The sequence below is a fragment of the Nilaparvata lugens genome, chromosome 7 (assembly GCF_014356525.2).
Source record: "Nilaparvata lugens isolate BPH chromosome 7, ASM1435652v1, whole genome shotgun sequence".
NCBI lineage: Eukaryota > Metazoa > Arthropoda > Insecta > Hemiptera > Delphacidae > Nilaparvata > Nilaparvata lugens.
The window spans coordinates 4,189,509-4,207,461 of NC_052510.1; the positions used below are offsets into that span (position 1 = coordinate 4,189,509).

General features: G+C 30.5%; 1 protein-coding gene and 1 non-coding gene across 2 annotated transcripts; both read left to right on the forward strand.

Annotated features, from left to right (window-relative positions):
* Nucleotides 1–2,689: 2,689 nt before the first annotated feature.
* LOC111064304 (ras GTPase-activating protein raskol-like) lies at nt 2,690–10,407 on the forward strand (the record flags this gene model as incomplete). The annotated part of the gene is given in 3 exon segments (XM_039431829.1): nt 2,690–2,802; nt 7,429–7,470; nt 10,282–10,407. Coding segments are annotated over 3 exon segments (281 nt in total), but the record flags the coding sequence as incomplete, so codon positions are not given.
* Nucleotides 10,408–12,152: 1,745 nt separating this feature from the next.
* Trnas-gcu lies at nt 12,153–12,234 on the forward strand. The gene has a single exon. It is a non-coding gene; the product is annotated as a tRNA-Ser (tRNA).
* The last annotated feature ends 5,719 nt before the right edge of the window (nt 12,235–17,953 follow it).

Below are 17,953 nucleotides of genomic sequence, written 5' to 3' on the forward strand. Positions count from 1 at the left end.
AATGAATCAATTACTTTGTAATTAACAAGGGCAGAATTAGGAAAACCAACACAGCTCGATTCAGATACATTCATTCATGTAATTAGATAATGCGTGTATCTGTAGCCTTTTGAAGTTTTGATTAGAAGAAGGGTGTGTGTGTGGTGTTGTGTGTGTGTGTTAGAGAGAGAGTGAGATGTGTGATCATATGACGTGTGTGTAGGAGTGAGATGGAGAGCGGAAGTAATGATGTGGCACTTCCACTATATAAATATTATTAAGAAGCATCTAGCATCCAGGTCACACACACACGTCCAGAATAGTAGGCGGCTGCAGTTGAAGAAGAATATTAAGAATTTATAGAAGAAGACGAAGAAGAAGAAGAAGAAAGAAGAAGAAGAAGAGAAGAGAATAAGAAGAAGAAGAAGAAGAAGAAGAAGAAAAGAGAAGAAGAGAAGAAGAAGAGAAGAAGAAAGAATAAGAAGAGAAGAAGAAGAAGAAGAAGAAGAAGAAGGAAAGAAGAAGAAGAAGAAGAAGAAGAAGAAGAGAAGAAAAGAAGAAGATAAGAAGGAGAAGAATAAGAGAATAAGAAGAAAAGGAAGAAGAAGAAGAAGAAGAAGAAGAAGAAGAAAATAGAAGAAGCAGAAGAAGAAGAAGAAGAAGAAGAAAAGAAGAAGAAGAAAGAATAAGAAGAAGAAGAAGCAGAAGAAAAGAAAGAAGAAGAAGAAGAAGAATAGAAGAAGGAGAAGAAGAGAGAAGAAGAAGAAGAAAAGAAGAAAGAAGAGAAGAAGAAGAGAAGAAGAAGAAAGAAGAAGAGAAGAAGAGAAGAAGAAAGAAGAATAAGAAGAAGAAGAAGAAGAAGAAGAGAAGAAGAAGAAGAAGATGATGAGATGATGATGATGATGATGATGATGATGATGAAGTTGAGAATGTTTCTCCATCATCACCACCCATCAATACCCAGTGACATAATTACAAGTTGCACTATAGATAGCCTACTGGTCTGGAACTTGTTTCTAACCTAACCTGTACTCTGTATCAATTATTTATTATTGTCTATACAAGCCATCATTACGGTATCCTTTTGTTTTGTTGGTCAATTGTCCTATTGTCATGTTGATCAATGAACTCTTCCTTCTTCTTATTATATTGTATTACTGTACAGGATATTTGATTTTGAACTACAAAATCAGTCAGATAAAATGATTGATTTGATTTTGAACTACAAATTTAGTCAGATAAATTATTGATTCGATTTTGAACTACGAATTTGGTCAGATAAAATGATTGATTTGATTTTGAACTACAAATTTAGTCAGATAAAAATGATTGATTTGATTTTGAACTACAAATTTAGTCAGATAAAATTATTGATTCGATTTTGAACTACGAATTTGGTCAGATAAAGTGATTTATTTGATTTTGAACTAAAAATTTGGCCAGATAAAATTATTGATTCGATTTTGAACTACAAATTTAGTCAGATAAATTGATTGATTCAATTTTGAACTAAACATTCAGTCAGAAAAATGATTGATTTGATCTTAAACTACAAATTTAGGCGGATAAGATGAATAATTATTATTATAGACACACTTTGCATCATCTTCCTATAGTGAGGTCCACGTTATAATGGCAGTGTATGATTATAGCAATGGTATTGCTATCCTTGCCTATCATTCAACAAAGCTGATGACCCTATCTCTTTCTCGCTTTGCTTTGTTGCCAGATCGTCTTTTAACAATGAAGAATTAATAATTAATTAACAAAATATTTCATCCTAATCATGTGAATTCATTATAAAATTATTGGAAAATAGAATTTATTGCTCAATAAAAAAATGAATTATTTTAAACGAGAATGAACAGTTATTATTACATCAATAAACCTGTGTCAGCTACCGTCTATAGAAGGCATTGACAAGACAGAGGATCGGTAACGTTGTTCTCCTATCTTTGTCCACTGCCATTATAACGTGGACCTCACTATAAAACTCCTGTTATTCCAAATTTCCAAAATATTCAATATTCTATAACTATACTGAGTATTTTATTTTCAACTACGAAATTGATGAGATGTAAGATGTTTTATGAGATGAATAAAGGGCCCCATACACTAGGGAACTAGGATCGGCAAACTTGGTTCTTGCGAACCAAGTTCCCCAGTGTATGTGGAAAATTGGCGAACCGCGAACCAAATTCGTGACGAACTTGGTCTTCAATCTGGATTAAAAACTTTGTTCGGTTCGTCCGCCAGGGCGATATATTCTATCTATTTATATTCAATATATTTTCTTCCCAAAGCAGCTGCAAACTTTGAAACGCTCATCTCTAGACCCCGAAAGACACTGAAGTAACGAACGGTTGTTCGCTCTCCCCTCTACAGTGTGTGGGCAAATCCTGCACGAACTTGGTTTCTCGAACTAAGTTGGCCGATCCAAGTTCCTAGTGTATGGGGCCTTTAATATTGTTATAATAATTTCCCAATTACGTATCCAATATTGTATTACTACACTGTGTATTTGATTTTGATCTACAAATTTCGTCAGATAAGATGATTCAAGGATGAATTAATTGCTATGTTAGTTACTATACAGTTTTTCCTGAAACTCCTGTTATTTCAAATTCCCCAATTCAATATTATTTGTATTTTATTGTCCTAATCTTTTCGAGATTCAATTAATTGATTGATTTTTTTCTATTTGTTTCAGACAAAGAAATAGGCCCAGGAACAAGACTACATGATGTGGAATGGGAGCCTTATTTCTGCGTTCTACTCCAAGATGAACAAACACTGACAGCCTATAGGAGTGAAGAACTTGCTGTAAGTATTTATTCAAACCTTTAATTCTTGTGCATTTTAATAGTTGCAATATTTCATTGGATATTTTCTATTAATATTGTTTCATTATCACGAACTATATAGCACTCAATGTAGCAATATATTTTATTTACCAAACTCTTCTCAAAGATAGTTGTCACAGAACTTTTATAAAAGATCATCATCTTATCATTTATCAGCCATTCTACGCTGTAACAAGTTCTGCGGCATTGAAATTCAGATAATTAGATTTTGTTCTCCTAAAGCTCTCATATTCTTGGAGATCTTGGTCACTAGTTTGATAATTTACACTGGTTTCAGAAATGTTGTGAGCATCTCCATAATGATGTGAAGAAGTCATAATTATACAAATATTGTCAAATCCTAATTTTGTGGAATTAAGGAAAAAACTTGAGTTATTGTAATAATAATTAATATTTCACATTTACAAATTTAATACTATACCGTAATTATCAGACTGATGTGAAAAAGTAATAAATTATACAAATATTATCAAATCCACAAAATTAGGTAAGTTTATTTTAAAACCATACTCGAGTTTCTACGCCATCACCACTTTCCACTGAAGATGGAGAACCGGTTGCACAACAGCCGTTAAATTTTAAATGTGATTAATTTCACGAGAACCAATCAGAGAAGGCGTTTTGGAAAGACTGCTTCTCTGACTGGTTCTCGTGGAATTAATCACGGTTAAAATTTAACCGGCTGTTGTGCAACCGGTCTTCCATCTTCAGTGGAAACTGATAATGGTGTAGAAACTCGAGTATGGTTTTCAAATAAACTTAATTTTGTGGATTTGACAATATTTGTTCAATTACTTCTTCACATCAGTCTGATAATTATAGTATTAAATTTGTAAATGTGAAATATTAATTATTATTACAATAGGTTATTTCCTACTTTTCTACTCATATTTCCACTTTTGAGAAAATAATCTTGATTTAGGCCTACTAAAACATAGATTTATATTTCTAAAACACTTATTGACATGGGCTACTTTTAAATTAATAAAACAAAATAAAATCTCATAGCACCCTTTATTTCTAAAAAAACTTTAAAATAGTTGAACAACTAGTTTCCAAAGAGACTAGGAAACTAATTGTTCAACTATTTTAAAGTTTTTTAAGATTTTATTTTGTTTTATTAATTCATATTTCTATAATCAATAACTGTCAAACTCAAATACTTGACTCATGAGCTCAACAATAAGATGTACTTAACTCTTAAAATTTGGTCACTTATCTGATATAATATTAAACCTATGAATGTGAAAAAATTAACAATAAATCGAGTTATATCCTACTCTTTCACGTTTGAGAAAATATTCTAGACTACCGTAACTAAACAAAGATTTATATTTCTGCAAACAATAACTGACAAAAACTACTTTATTCAGAAGCAGTATAAAATTTGTAAATGTGAAAATCAATAATGAGTACAATAAGTTAAGTTATATGCCAAATACCACTTTTGTACTTCCGAGAAAATATTCTAGACTAACCAAACAAAGATTTATATATCTGCAAACTATAACTGACAAATTACAGTACTCGATTCAAAAACAGTAGGTATGAAATTAGTAAATGTGAAAATCAATAATAAGCTAAGTTATATTTATACCAAATACCACTTTTGTACTTCCGAGAAAAGATTCTAGACCAACAAAACAAATATTCATATTTCTGCAAACAATAACTGACAAACTTAACTACTTTACTCAGAGGCCTAACAATTGAATGTACCACTGTTCGCAAACTCTCCCACAGCCATTGTTAACGCCCAATTAACTTTTAATCTGAGATCAGTGGCCGCTTAAACGTTGGTTATGATTTGTCTGGGGGAAAATCTTACCTTTATTAACTTTTCCTGTGACCTTGGCTGTCCTTGCCGCTTTCACCTCCTAATGTCAGCAGGGGTTAAATAGGAAGCATTGATATGATATCGATAAGGAATACTGACAGATTCTAGTGAAACTCACTATAGTGAGGTCCACGTTATAATGGCAGTGTTTGATTAGCAATGGTATTGCTATCCTTGTCTATCATTCAACAAAGCGGATAGCGCTATCTCTTTCTCGCTTTGCTCTGTTGCCAGATCGGCTTATAACAATGTAGAATTAATGATTGATTAACAAGATATTTAATCTTAATCATGAAATTATTGACAAATATAATTCCTTGCTTAATAAAATGTAATTGATCATTTTAAACGCTATCTCTTTCTCGCTTTGCTCTGTTGCCAGATCGGCTTATAACAATGTAGAATTAATGATTGATTAACAAGATATTTAATCTTAATCATGAAATTATTGACAAATATAATTCCTTGCTTAATAAAATATAATTGATTATTTTAAACGAGAATGAACAGTTTATATGACATAAATAAACCAGTATCAGCTACATTGTATAGAATGCATCGACAAGACTGAGGATCGGCAAAGTTGTTCTCCTATCTTTCTCCACTGCCATTGCAACATGGACATCACTATAGAATAATAATTTCTCACGCTTTGCTGTATATTGTCTTAAGAGAAGGATAGAAGATAGGATATCCTTTTCCCTCTGTGATATTATTGTCCAGTTTGAGGATTTTAGTTCAGTTCTGTTCTGTCTTTAGTTGTTGTAAGGTTGTGCTGAAAGTAGTGTCATAGTATACAGTGAGATTCATGTTAATCTGTCAGTATTTTTTCGTTTGTAGTATTAGTGTTTTTTATTCAATAAATGCTGACAAGGTGAAGTGTCACATAGATGTACAGGTGGAAGCGAAAACGGCGTAAATACAGCACAAATTTGAGGCGATCTACAAGTGTGGGCCGGATGACACCTTTACGGTATCATGTAGGTGTAAATCTATTTGAGAAAGTTGTAGCAATTTTTTCAAAAATAATAGTCTATTATAACTTATTGGATAACTTATCTACAACTGTGGGTCGGATGACACCTTTACGGTATTATGTAGGTGTATCATTATTTATTTATTTATTTATTTGAACAGTCACAAACACGATATTTGGAAAGAGAAACAGGCAATTGCCCAAAACTTCTTCAATTCCTTGATTTTGGCACATAAATAGTCCAAAGTGAGGCTAAGTTTAAAATTTCTGTTTTCACCAAAGATTAACACTCAGAGAATACGCATTCGAGATATGACTGATGAATTTTGAATTTCGAAGGGTTGATGAGAGCCGGAAATAACACTAAACAATCCGAAAGTTTCAATAATATTGAAATAAACTTGAAAATTTTGAGCAGAAAAATTAAAACTACTATCACTGCAACTATCAGCTGATTTTTGAGTATCTTGCCTGAATATTTATTATTAATGTTATTTTATAATATGTATTTTATTAATGAATATTTAGAATTATTAATGTAAATCTATTTGAGAAAGTTGTAGCATTTTTTTTTCAAAAATAGTCAACTATAACTTATTGGATGTTGGAATTACTTATTAAATAAAATACTATCAGAGATTGATAAACTCTTTTTATTTTATTCTCGAAATAAATTTTATTCTCTGATAAACTCTTTCTTGTATGTTTATTGACAATGGTATAATTGGTATAATAACCGAAACCGGTCTTTCTAAGTTTCAATAAAATTTGTGGTATTTGACAATTTCTTAGTCTTTTTATTTAATATGAATATCAACTTCCTAACTACACAAAAAGTATTAGAATTTCCTTGACAGTGACATGTGTGTGATACTATTAAGCCATGTTTACAACAGAGCTGTCAACAAAATTTTGTTCACAAATTAATTTCCTTCAAAAAAGTTCACAATTTTTTCTGTAGAGAACAAGTTATAATTTTGCTGTCGTTTTTTGAGAGATTGGCAACGAATTGCCTAAATTTGTTGATATCTCACTTGACAAAACTAGAAGTGTAAACTTGGCTTTAGAATTAAATGGATCATTAATTTTTTCAGGTATTCTGTTTTCCAATTATGCTAGGACTATCAATCAAATTTTCATATTGATACAGCTCCAAAGGGTTCTGATATTGAAAAATCTAGTGTAAACTTGGCTTTAGAATTAAATTGATCATTAACTTTTTCAGGTATTCTGTTTTCCAATTATGCTAGGATTATTAGTTAAATTTCCATATTGATACAGCTCCAAAGGATTCAAATATTTAGCTGTTCCAATAAGAGAGATTAATTGATTCGGGCTCATGTTCTTTACAGAATAATATTGAAAAGATACTTTTGGAATAACATATTAGATTGATCATAGCAGAGATGAACTAAATCTAAAAGATGAACTATAAATTCCATTCCTCTATGATCATCAATCTAAGTACTCAATCAATCAATCAATCATAGGTAACGTTAGGGTAGGGATGATATAGCTAGAGTTTATCGACTTACAAACTTATAATCAAAGAGGCCTCTATGTTTGAACTTCTCAAAAGTTTGTATTTTCTTTTCTCATGCTATTTCAATTCAAACATTTTATCAACTCTATTGAAAGAATGTGTTATCACAAATAATAAATCATTCACTGGATGTATATTGATTTATTGATAATGTTCATCGATTAATTTCGATAATGGGTTCTGTATTGTCAATTTTCATTGAAATTGTCAATTCTATTGTTCCATGCAGCTTTTTCCTGGGACGATTTTTGGGATGAGAAATCGTTTGAAGGTTTGTCATAAGAAATTGATTTTTATAAGTGTTTTTGTTTTTCAGCATGGTTTCAATGGATTTTCTTTTAGAAGATTAGAATAATATTTCATGTTTTTTCAATTACAATTTTTGTTATTTCCAAGTCACGTATGGCAGGTGTGACTTGATAATTATTCTTTACTGCCTATTATTTTTGCCTAATTTATTTATCTACTACCGTATTCAATTTGTTTATAATAGATGTGATTTGTCATTCACTGCCTATTTGTCGCCTAATTTATGTTTTTGTGTATATATTTTTCGGTTTTCCATTTACTGTATAATTTTATAATGTTTCTGTTGCTGCTGAATGATGTATATTGTGTTTCCATTTCTTTAATACATACTAGTGTTTATCCACTGCTAGCTAAAACTCATTGTTAATCATTTTTATTATCCTATGGTTTTTTGATCATTCATTATATTTTTGCTTAGCTCAAGACACAATATTTTTGTGATACTTTAAACTCCAATAATTGAATCGTGTAACAATCTGAATTGCCTTTGCCTCTTTAGTAAACTAGAGTTGGATGTAAATACCTCTGAATCCGCTGCCAAATGTTTGTACTTCTGATTTTTTTCACAAACAAATAACATTGAATTATTGATAGTTTTATTATGAGTTTTTCATGTTCATCTCATGTGTGGTGCATGAATTTTCCCATTTTCACGTTAGTAGCCTGTTCCATAGATATTATCTGTAATGTAATTAGGTATAGTCCCTGTGTCATGATAGTCCCTCACATTAGACATGAGGTGAGTAGTACAGAGAGAATTAAGTAATAATTTAGTTGAAAGAATAAGACTTTGATATTGTCAATACCACTTTTATTTATTCGAAAATTAATTTATAATTCAGAACCAGGTTTCATGGTGAAACCTACTACATCTTCAGCTGAACTAATAAGTTTGTTGTTATTGGAGGAACAGGAAATTTCAAACAGGATTTCCTGTTCCTCCAATAACAACAAACTTATTAGTTCAGCTGAAGATGTGGTAGGTTTTACCATGAAACCTGGTTCTGAATTATAAATTAATTTTCGAATAAATAAAAGTGGTATTGACACTATCAAAGTCTTATTCTTTCAATTATGGAAAAATACCACAACATCTCATACCATACAATCAAATCATAATAATTTAGTGTAAGAGCTTATATTGAGATTGAAGGACTTTTGAATTTCTATAAATCAAGCCACAAAATTCGTTGGTCGTCCAATCATATTTCCAATATTGAAACTGGAATTCTCTGTAATTTAAAATTGTTATACTTCAGGATCTTTGTAATATTTCAAGATCATTCATTCAATATTGCCGACCACCATCAATAAACAATAAATTGAACTATTGGTTTGCCAATCTCATTTTCTATCGCATTTCATGATTATGTGTGTGCGTATTTCATTGATGTAAATATGATAAAAACATTCAATAGTATTAATTTTTATCAATGAACAATAATTGAACAATAATTAATTTGTTAATTTCATGTTTAGAACAGTGAATGTATAATAGTATTAATTTTTATCAATGAACAATTGAACAATAATTAATTTGTTAATTTCATGTTTAGAACAGTGAATGTATAATACTGATATTATCAACTTGTGAATTAAATAAGTTACCTTAATTCTTAGTAGATGAGACTTGCATTCTTTCTTCTGAAATAGCCTCGGAATCCTTCTGTACCCTAGATCAATGAGCGATTTTCTCTCATTGTGGGAATTCAAGGCAATAAAAAATCTGTTACTTTACAAAATATAATTCTATTTAATATAGAAAATTACTGCAGAATTTGAGCAAAATTACTACCGTAGTTTCGAGCATATTTTACTGTTAAATAATAATAATATCTTTTGAAAATGGCATGCGTGCTCAAAAAACTAGTCGTGTTTATATAAAAATATAAAAAATATTTTTAGTGCTAGCTACTAGGCGTAGATATAGGTCCTAGCAATTCTCTATAATAATTCAAGCTGCCCTTTCAAGAAAATTTATTTGCTATTCATGATTTTAATAATTTCATAATTGACTTCAGATACTGTTTCTGGTGAGGTATAGTAATATTTATCCATAATGGAACACTGGAATACTGTCTTGAATTCCTCATATTTCTAGACAGAATTCCGGTGTTCCATACTGGAATATTGTCTTAAATTCCTCATATTTCTAGACAAAATTAAAGTGTTCCATACTGGAATATTGTCTTAAATTCCTCATATTCATCAGCTGTGCTAATAGTGAAGTGTTGTGTTTCTTTTCTGGCTCAAAATTTTGCAAAATTACTCAACAAATTCCAATCTGCAGAGATTTGAGTGAAATATTTTTGTTTTTATCAGTTTTTAAATATCAAAATTCAAAATTTTTAGTTTAGTCTTTAGTTTTGAAGTGGAAATTGGACTTTTTGAAGTGAAAGTAAAATTTTAACCTTATTCTTTTTTGAAACTTATTTGTAAAAATTTGGGAGAAAACAGTTTTGGGCTATGCCTGTTGTCTTCTCTCAATCATATTATATTTATTATAATTATGATCTGTAATGACAATGGAATAAATAAAGAATAAAGAATAAAGAATAAAGAATAAAGAATAACGAATATTTGTAGACAAAACTGCAGTGTTCCATACTGGAATATTGTCTTAATTTCCTTATATTTCTAAACAAAATTCCGGTGTTCCATACTCGAATATTGTCATAAATTCCTCATATTTCTAGACAAAATCCCATTGTTCCATTTATTTCATAATTTCTATTAATATAGTTGAATAATATTTTCAAATTTCCTTCCTCAGATCGGCGATGCCCTATTCGTGGAACTACCCCGGGTACGGCTCGACGGGGGTGCCAAGGCCTTCAGACAGCGCTGGGGCTACGAGGGGGGCAATGCCCTGCTGCGCCCCCCTAATGGAGGAGGATGAGGGCAATGAGGAGGCAGAGGAGGAGGGGGAGACCGTGTCGCTCAGGGAGGAGGTTTTTCTGCCATCGTCGCCATTAGGTGAGGAGAATTGAAAATTAAGAATAGATTGTAGATTAGAAATTTAGTGTAGAATAGATTAAGATTTATTTCTCATAGGCCTGGTTCCACAAAAAATTAATCTATTTAATACAATACTTTCAATCAATTTTCACAATAGATCAAAAATTTATTTCTTTAGGCCCTGTTGCACAAAGTCCTGTCAAGTTTTAATCATGATAAGTTTTTTTTTTGAAAAGAAGGATTCTCTGATTGGTTCTCGTGGCATCTAATTGAGATTAGGAGTTAACAGATTTTTGTGCAACCTGGTGTAAGTCTTTCAAGGTTAACAAGAATATTAGGTTTGATTATAAATCTGAGGTACCGTTAAATACTGTAACTTGGATTAATTGTCTCTGATTTAATATTGATTTTGGAGAATGTTTTATTGGTACAATAAGATCATTAAATTTTAAAAAAATACAGTTCTCTGGAGTTTTTTTTGTTAACAAGAATATTATTTATAGTATTGATTTTGAAAAACATTTCATTGATACAATATCATCATTATTAAACCATCAATTAAGAGTAGGCTACCTAAAATATTTGAAATTATGATGACAGTTTGGCAGAGAACTGTTGATTAAGTGAGTTGAATTTGGACTAGAGGGCAGTTTGTTGACTTGGATTATACTGGTATTTTCTAGTTCATCCTAGCCATCAAATAAAAAATTCATTTTATTTCATTCTGTTCTAATCATCAATCCTATGGGGTGTGTGTTCTGTATTGGTCGATAATCCAGGGTTGATTTTGGAATAGAGCAGTTGATTTATACTGATATTCCACTCCCAATCATTTTTGAAAATTATTCATTATTCTTCACTTCAAGTATTCTTCTTTCATAACTCGTCATGATTTTTCATCTTCATTCGATGTTCAATGTAAATAGAATTAGACATTAACTTATGTTATCATGGATTATGTATTGGGAGATGAAATAAGTCACTTATTACAAGCATACATCATGGCATTTTGTTTTCCAATTTTATCGTTTTATGAATGAGATTTGAATACCGTTCTCTTATTCTGTAGAGCAGCATTAAAAATTGAAATAAGTCACTTATTATAAGCATACATCATGGAATTTTGTTTTCCTATTTTATCAATTTATGAATATTCAATGAGATTTGAATACCGTTCTCTTATTCTGTAGAGCAGCATTAAAAATTGATTTTAGAATAAGTGTGACAAAGAATAAATTTGTGTAATAATTCGCTTTCCATTTGGATTTTCATTAATTATAGATCAAGTTTACTACAGATGATATTATTTCAAAATTCATATTTTCTTCTAGAAACTTAAATGGTTTAAAACTGTGTATATAAACAATAATTTATTGAATTGAATCTATTATTCTGTTCTAGATAATAATATTGTAGTACGGTAACTAATTTGATGCTACCCCATTCAAAACAGCTTAATTCTCCCGCAAACCCCAATTCATAGAGCAAAGATTTATATTTATATATATATGTGTAAGGAAGCATTTATTGAATGAGAAGCATCCATGTTATTTTCATGAAATACTGATGAAGGTTTGAAGTAAATCTCATGCACCAATATTCAAGGACAGAGCGTTTACTAAGCATATAATGAAGTTCAGGGACGCCCAGGTCCTAGAACCGTGAATAACAGTTGTGAGTTTCAAGGACGAGGTGGCCGAGTGGTTAAGGCGTTGGACTGCTAATCCAATGTGCTCTGCACGCGTGGGTTCGAATCCCATCCTCGTCGGATTTTTTTGTCGTGATAATTCAACCTTTTTAACGTCATATTATAGTTATATTCACGTTATAAATCAGTATTTGATTAATATTGGTTTGTACATTCTCGTTGGAATTTTTTGTCAAGACATTTTCACTTTTTAATTTTCACGTTTTAAAATCAGCATTTGGTTAGCCATTCTTGCCTATCATTGATTGATCTATTGATCTTTTTAAACTCCAATCTGAAAAATCTCATAAACTTTGATTTTCTATTCGTGTCTGACATTAGACAAAGCAGATAGATCTATTCATTCTTTTTCAACTCCAAACTGCCAAATTTCAAATTCAATTTATTTGCCATAAATTTACAATCAAATAGACAAAATGCAGTGAAGTGTAAGGCTGGACGTACACCGGTTAGTCAAGACAAGACAAGACACGTTTAGTCACAATACTTCACATAGTTGCTTATGAAGACATGTCTAATTGCAAAGACTAATCAGTGTGTGTTGCTTCATAAGCAACTATGTGAAGTATTGTGACTAAACGTTTCTGATCATGTCTTGTCTTGTCTTGTCTAACTGGTGTGCGCCTAGCCTAAATGAACATAAATGATCATGAACATAAATTATTCTCTGGTAGATCTTTACTGTCTTTCTTATGGATAGGCACTGTTCTAGAGTGCTTGAGTATTGTAGGAAAGACTGATTCTTTCATACAAGCATTATTGATGAATCCTAATTATCTATATTGTAGAGATTTTTATGCACAATCTTTTCCACTTGAATTTTTTTTTGTTTAAATTGTATCTGAAGCCTGATAATTGGTCATCTAAAATCAAACTTTGCATAGATGATAACGTTATCTTTAAATGATAACGTTTATAGCTAAATCGTTTGTAGGCTATGAAGAATAAAATTAACAATGATGAAATATTATGAATATTGTTCAACGAGCTACAAGAATATATTTATCTCAAACTCAATTACAGAAATTATTGTTATTATCAATAAAAACATATTTTCCTGGTGGATAAAATATTTTATTTTAAGGTATGAATTGATCATTAATAACAAGATTCTACATTTAATATCATATCAGATATACCTGGATGACTTGAATTACAGGTACAGTAACCACTATACCTTTATATAGAAGGCAGTCGAAAAGAAAACTTGGCAATAATGCCGTTCTATATCTTTTCCACTGACGTTATAATGTTAATCTCACTATAGTATAATCAGAGAGGAAATAATACAATATTGCATTCTTTTCTTTGGAAAACAGTTGCGTTAGTTTTTTTCTTTTTAATTAGAATAAGTTAGAGTTGTATTCTATTCTCTATGTTATAATGTATTGTTGGAGTTTTGATTAGTTGATGTATTTTACCTCACTGACTCGACATTTGAAATATTGTCAATCTGAGTATTGTAATCCCATTCTTGTTAAAGTTAATCACGAGAATTTCATATTTTATTGTAGTCTACTTATATGATGAAAAATTATCGTACTGACTTCAAATAATAATTGTCAATCTGGTAAATGATTCCAATCCGTAGCGGATTTGAATACATAGCGGATTCGAATCCTTAGCGGATTTGAATTAGATCATTTGACCCGCACAAATCATATATTTTATTGTGGATTTTATGATTTATGGGAGATTACGGTACCTAAATGACTTTAATTTATTGTCAATCGAATTGGAGGATTTATTAAAAACTATATGAAATAAATCATAATACTTTATCGTCCAATTCCAATATTATTTGGATCAAAGGACCATTGCTTCATGTTAAATCTTAATTTTTTTGGCTGATACCTGGTATTTCAATTTTTCAATAATGAATATTACACTATTTGTCCACTGGCACATTATTAGAGAAATTTGTTTAAGTAAAGTTTGAAAAAAATTAGGTAGAATTCTAATGTCTTGCAAAAAGAAATTTCGTCAAGATCATCCTCTTATTCATACAATTAACTCAATGTGTATTACGTGTATTATATTGTAATCCAAACTGAAAATTGAATTGAGATGTAAAAATTACATTTTATCAATAATTTGAACTTTCTTTACATGAAGGTTTTTGTTTTTTAGGATTGACAGTGGTTTATGATAAAATTTCTCAATTGATCAAATTGTCATACTTCGAATTATAAAAATCTTAATAATAAATTGACATGGAAAATGAATAAATTGTAAAAACTATAATCTTGAACATCTATTTGAGATATCATAGATTGATATCTTATATCTCACTGTATTTTAAATTGCATCATAATATTTCAAATATTATAAAATACGGGTAGATTGATAAAACAATATAAAAGTCTCAAAGCACCCTTTATTTTTAGAAATAATAATACTTTTTACTTTTAATTTAAAAATTAGCCCATGTGAATGAAGTGTTTTCAAATATTATGTCTGTAGATTGATATCTGTATTGAAGTACAGTTTTAATACTATATTTTATTATCATACTACTACTACAGTAAATTGTGACAGTTGTTGGCAATGAATAATAAATAATTTATTGGTCAATTTCCTATCAACAATAATAGCTGGCCACTCCACCGAGTACGGTACTGAATTTAGCCGTGACGGAGAGTCCAGTACATTGGACGTGGTTGAGAGTTTCGCCGCTAGATGGCATGAGCTGTCCTGCTGTGATTTTCCATCCCAACTCTAGCCTTCTATTCTTGCTTTTGCGGACTTGTCTTATTTTGTAGATTGTCTTTTGCAAAACTGCGTTTTGAGTGAAACTAAAACATACATACTTCTATTATAGCTTTGATTTTACTTTTATTCATCCTTGCAAATTATCGCTGTTATAGAGAAAGTTATGAAAGTATCATGATTATTTATATTTAGCCTACTAACTTTTTAATAATATGAAACTTATGAACTATATTTAGAACATAAAATTAATTGCATATTATATAACTTTACTTTAGAATAGCTCTTCCATGCTTCAATACAATACTTTTAATAATTATTTTTTCTTCATTCTTGCAGGTGAGTTCTACTTAGACTATTGATCAATTCAAAATCATTACCTTCATTCAAAATCAACAATTTCTATTGGTGAGTAAATAAATGTTTTATTTATGTATATGTTTCTTCATATTATATATATTTTGTATTATATTATCTAAGTTACCTATTCAGCTTCCTTGAACTGCATCTATTAAACAACATTATTTATTGTTAAATAACATTGAATAAACAACATTATTATACAACAGATAATCAATTATTGTAAGCTACAGTTCCAAAACTGTCTTATTAAAACAACGTGTACCGTACCAGTATCATCTATTGTATTGTGGTTTTTCATTTCTATGTATATTTTAATTGCTAAAACATCTTTTCTCACTGATGATCACATTTACATTTGAATGAAATATATTCTTTGAACAGCTACATCCAGTATTCTAAATACAGCGTAAACTAATAAAATTATACTACTGATAATGAAGGACGTATAATTGCATCTGAATCAACTATTATACAAAGTGTGGCAGTGAAACCTCCTTTTTTCAAGTAAATAAAACTCTTTGTATGGTTCAGAAAGTTTGTAATTATTTTTTGTAATGTAGACACATATATAAAGTTTCATTTCAATCAGTTTTGAATATCAAATCAGTTGATGACATCCCCCATTCTCCATACACTGAGTAAACCGATTTGATGACTCCTGCCAGCATTGCAGGCGTTATGCTAGCAATAATTTCCTCCCTGAAATTGGTTTTCAAATCTTGTAGGGTCCTTGGACGGTTCAAATAAACAAGAGATTTCAAATACCCCCTTGGAAAAAAATCACAATGGTTCAAAAATATGTATCAACGGCAAATGCACGCATTTGTTGCAATGCATGATGGCAAATGAACATGTCGGGAAGAAAACTTTATGATCTGACCTTTCTAACGAGACCAAATTTACTCTACTACGACATCAGCTGACTGAATGGCGTTTACTTTAAACTAGTAGTTCTGTGAACAGTAGACCTCGCGCTCAGTGAGTTACATTGACCTGTTGTTATGTTTTCTCAAAAATTAATAAATAATTTATCAATTAAAAATGTCTAGAAAAAATCCTAAATAAACATAGAGCTTTCTGTCCTATATCGTACCGTGACGTGTCGTCCCGGAATGTGAGTGTGAGCGCTGTTATCAGGTCTGGCTGCAACTGTCTACAACGTTGATGGAAAGATACAATTTTCAAGATGTTCGATGTTTTTGAACGGGTAGTATTATAGTCAGCTGGCTACTAACGTTAATGGAAAGATACATTTTCAAGTTGTTCGATGTTTTTGAACGGGTAGTATTATAGTCCACTAGACAGCTAATTTATGATGAATAATTCTATAGTCTGATTTTTACGGTAATATTGGCGTATCCAAAGACCTTAAAGAGATATAGACCCACAATGCCTATGCCTTCCCAATGATAGCTCTTACTTGAAATTGAAGGCCGCCATTGGGGTATTTTAGCACGAGATATTATATAAATATATTTGTAATACTATAGATCACAAAGGCATTGGTGGCATTGGTATGTAATAATCTTATGTGTTGCCCCCTCAATGGCGGATTTCAATTCCAAGTACGACACTACCGCTGCATGTGAGTCTATGCATCTTTAAGGTCTTTGAACGTATGAAGGAGGCTCCTTTTTCCGTTTATATTATCCTTGAAATGCAAAATTTCCAAAAACCTTGTATATATGTCGACGAGCAATTTAAAAAGGAACATACCTGTCAAATTTCATGAAGATATATTACCGCGTTTCGCCGTAAATGCGCAACATAAAAACATATAAACATATAAACATATAAACATATAAACATATAACATTTAAACATATAAACATATAAACATATAAACATATAAACATATAAGCATATAAACATATAAACTATAAACATATAAACATATAAACATATAAACATATAAACATATAAACATATAAACATATAAACATATAAACATATAACATATAAACATATAAACATATAAACATATAACATATAAACATATAAACATATAAACATATAAACATATAAACATATAAACATATAAACATATAAACATATAAACATATAAAATATAAACATATAAACATATAAACATATAAACATATAAACATATAAACATAAAACATATAAACATTTAAACATTTAAACATTAAGGGGAATGCCAACCGTCGACTTGAATCTTAGACCCCACTTCGCTCGGTCAAAAATAAAGTTTTGCTGCCGCACTCTGTATATATTGAAGGCGAAGGATTTTCATTCTTATGTAGGCCTATTTTCCTATGTATCTTTTCCCATAGATGAGTACTTTTGAATGAAATATATACTCTGAACTATATCTAGTAGTCTACTCCAAATACATCTCTAACAAATAAAATAAAACCCTTGGTAATATAGGGCGTATAATTGCATATTATGTTCTACATACAACAATCCTCATGGGATAATTGAATTATTATTTTCCACTGTCACAACCACAGGGCGTTATCTGTTTGAGAGGAAGTGGCTGCTATGGGTGTATACAACCAGATTGAGTCATAACTATTACGAAAATCACTTCATACTGACAGGTATCCTCATAAAAACTATCAAGACTTCCCATTTATTCGATTCTGACTGAGTAGAGTCGATATCTATATGGATAAATGTAGTGTGTTTCACTGATAACTGTCAGTATTCTTCATAGATAACTTCAAAGCTTCACATTGAACTA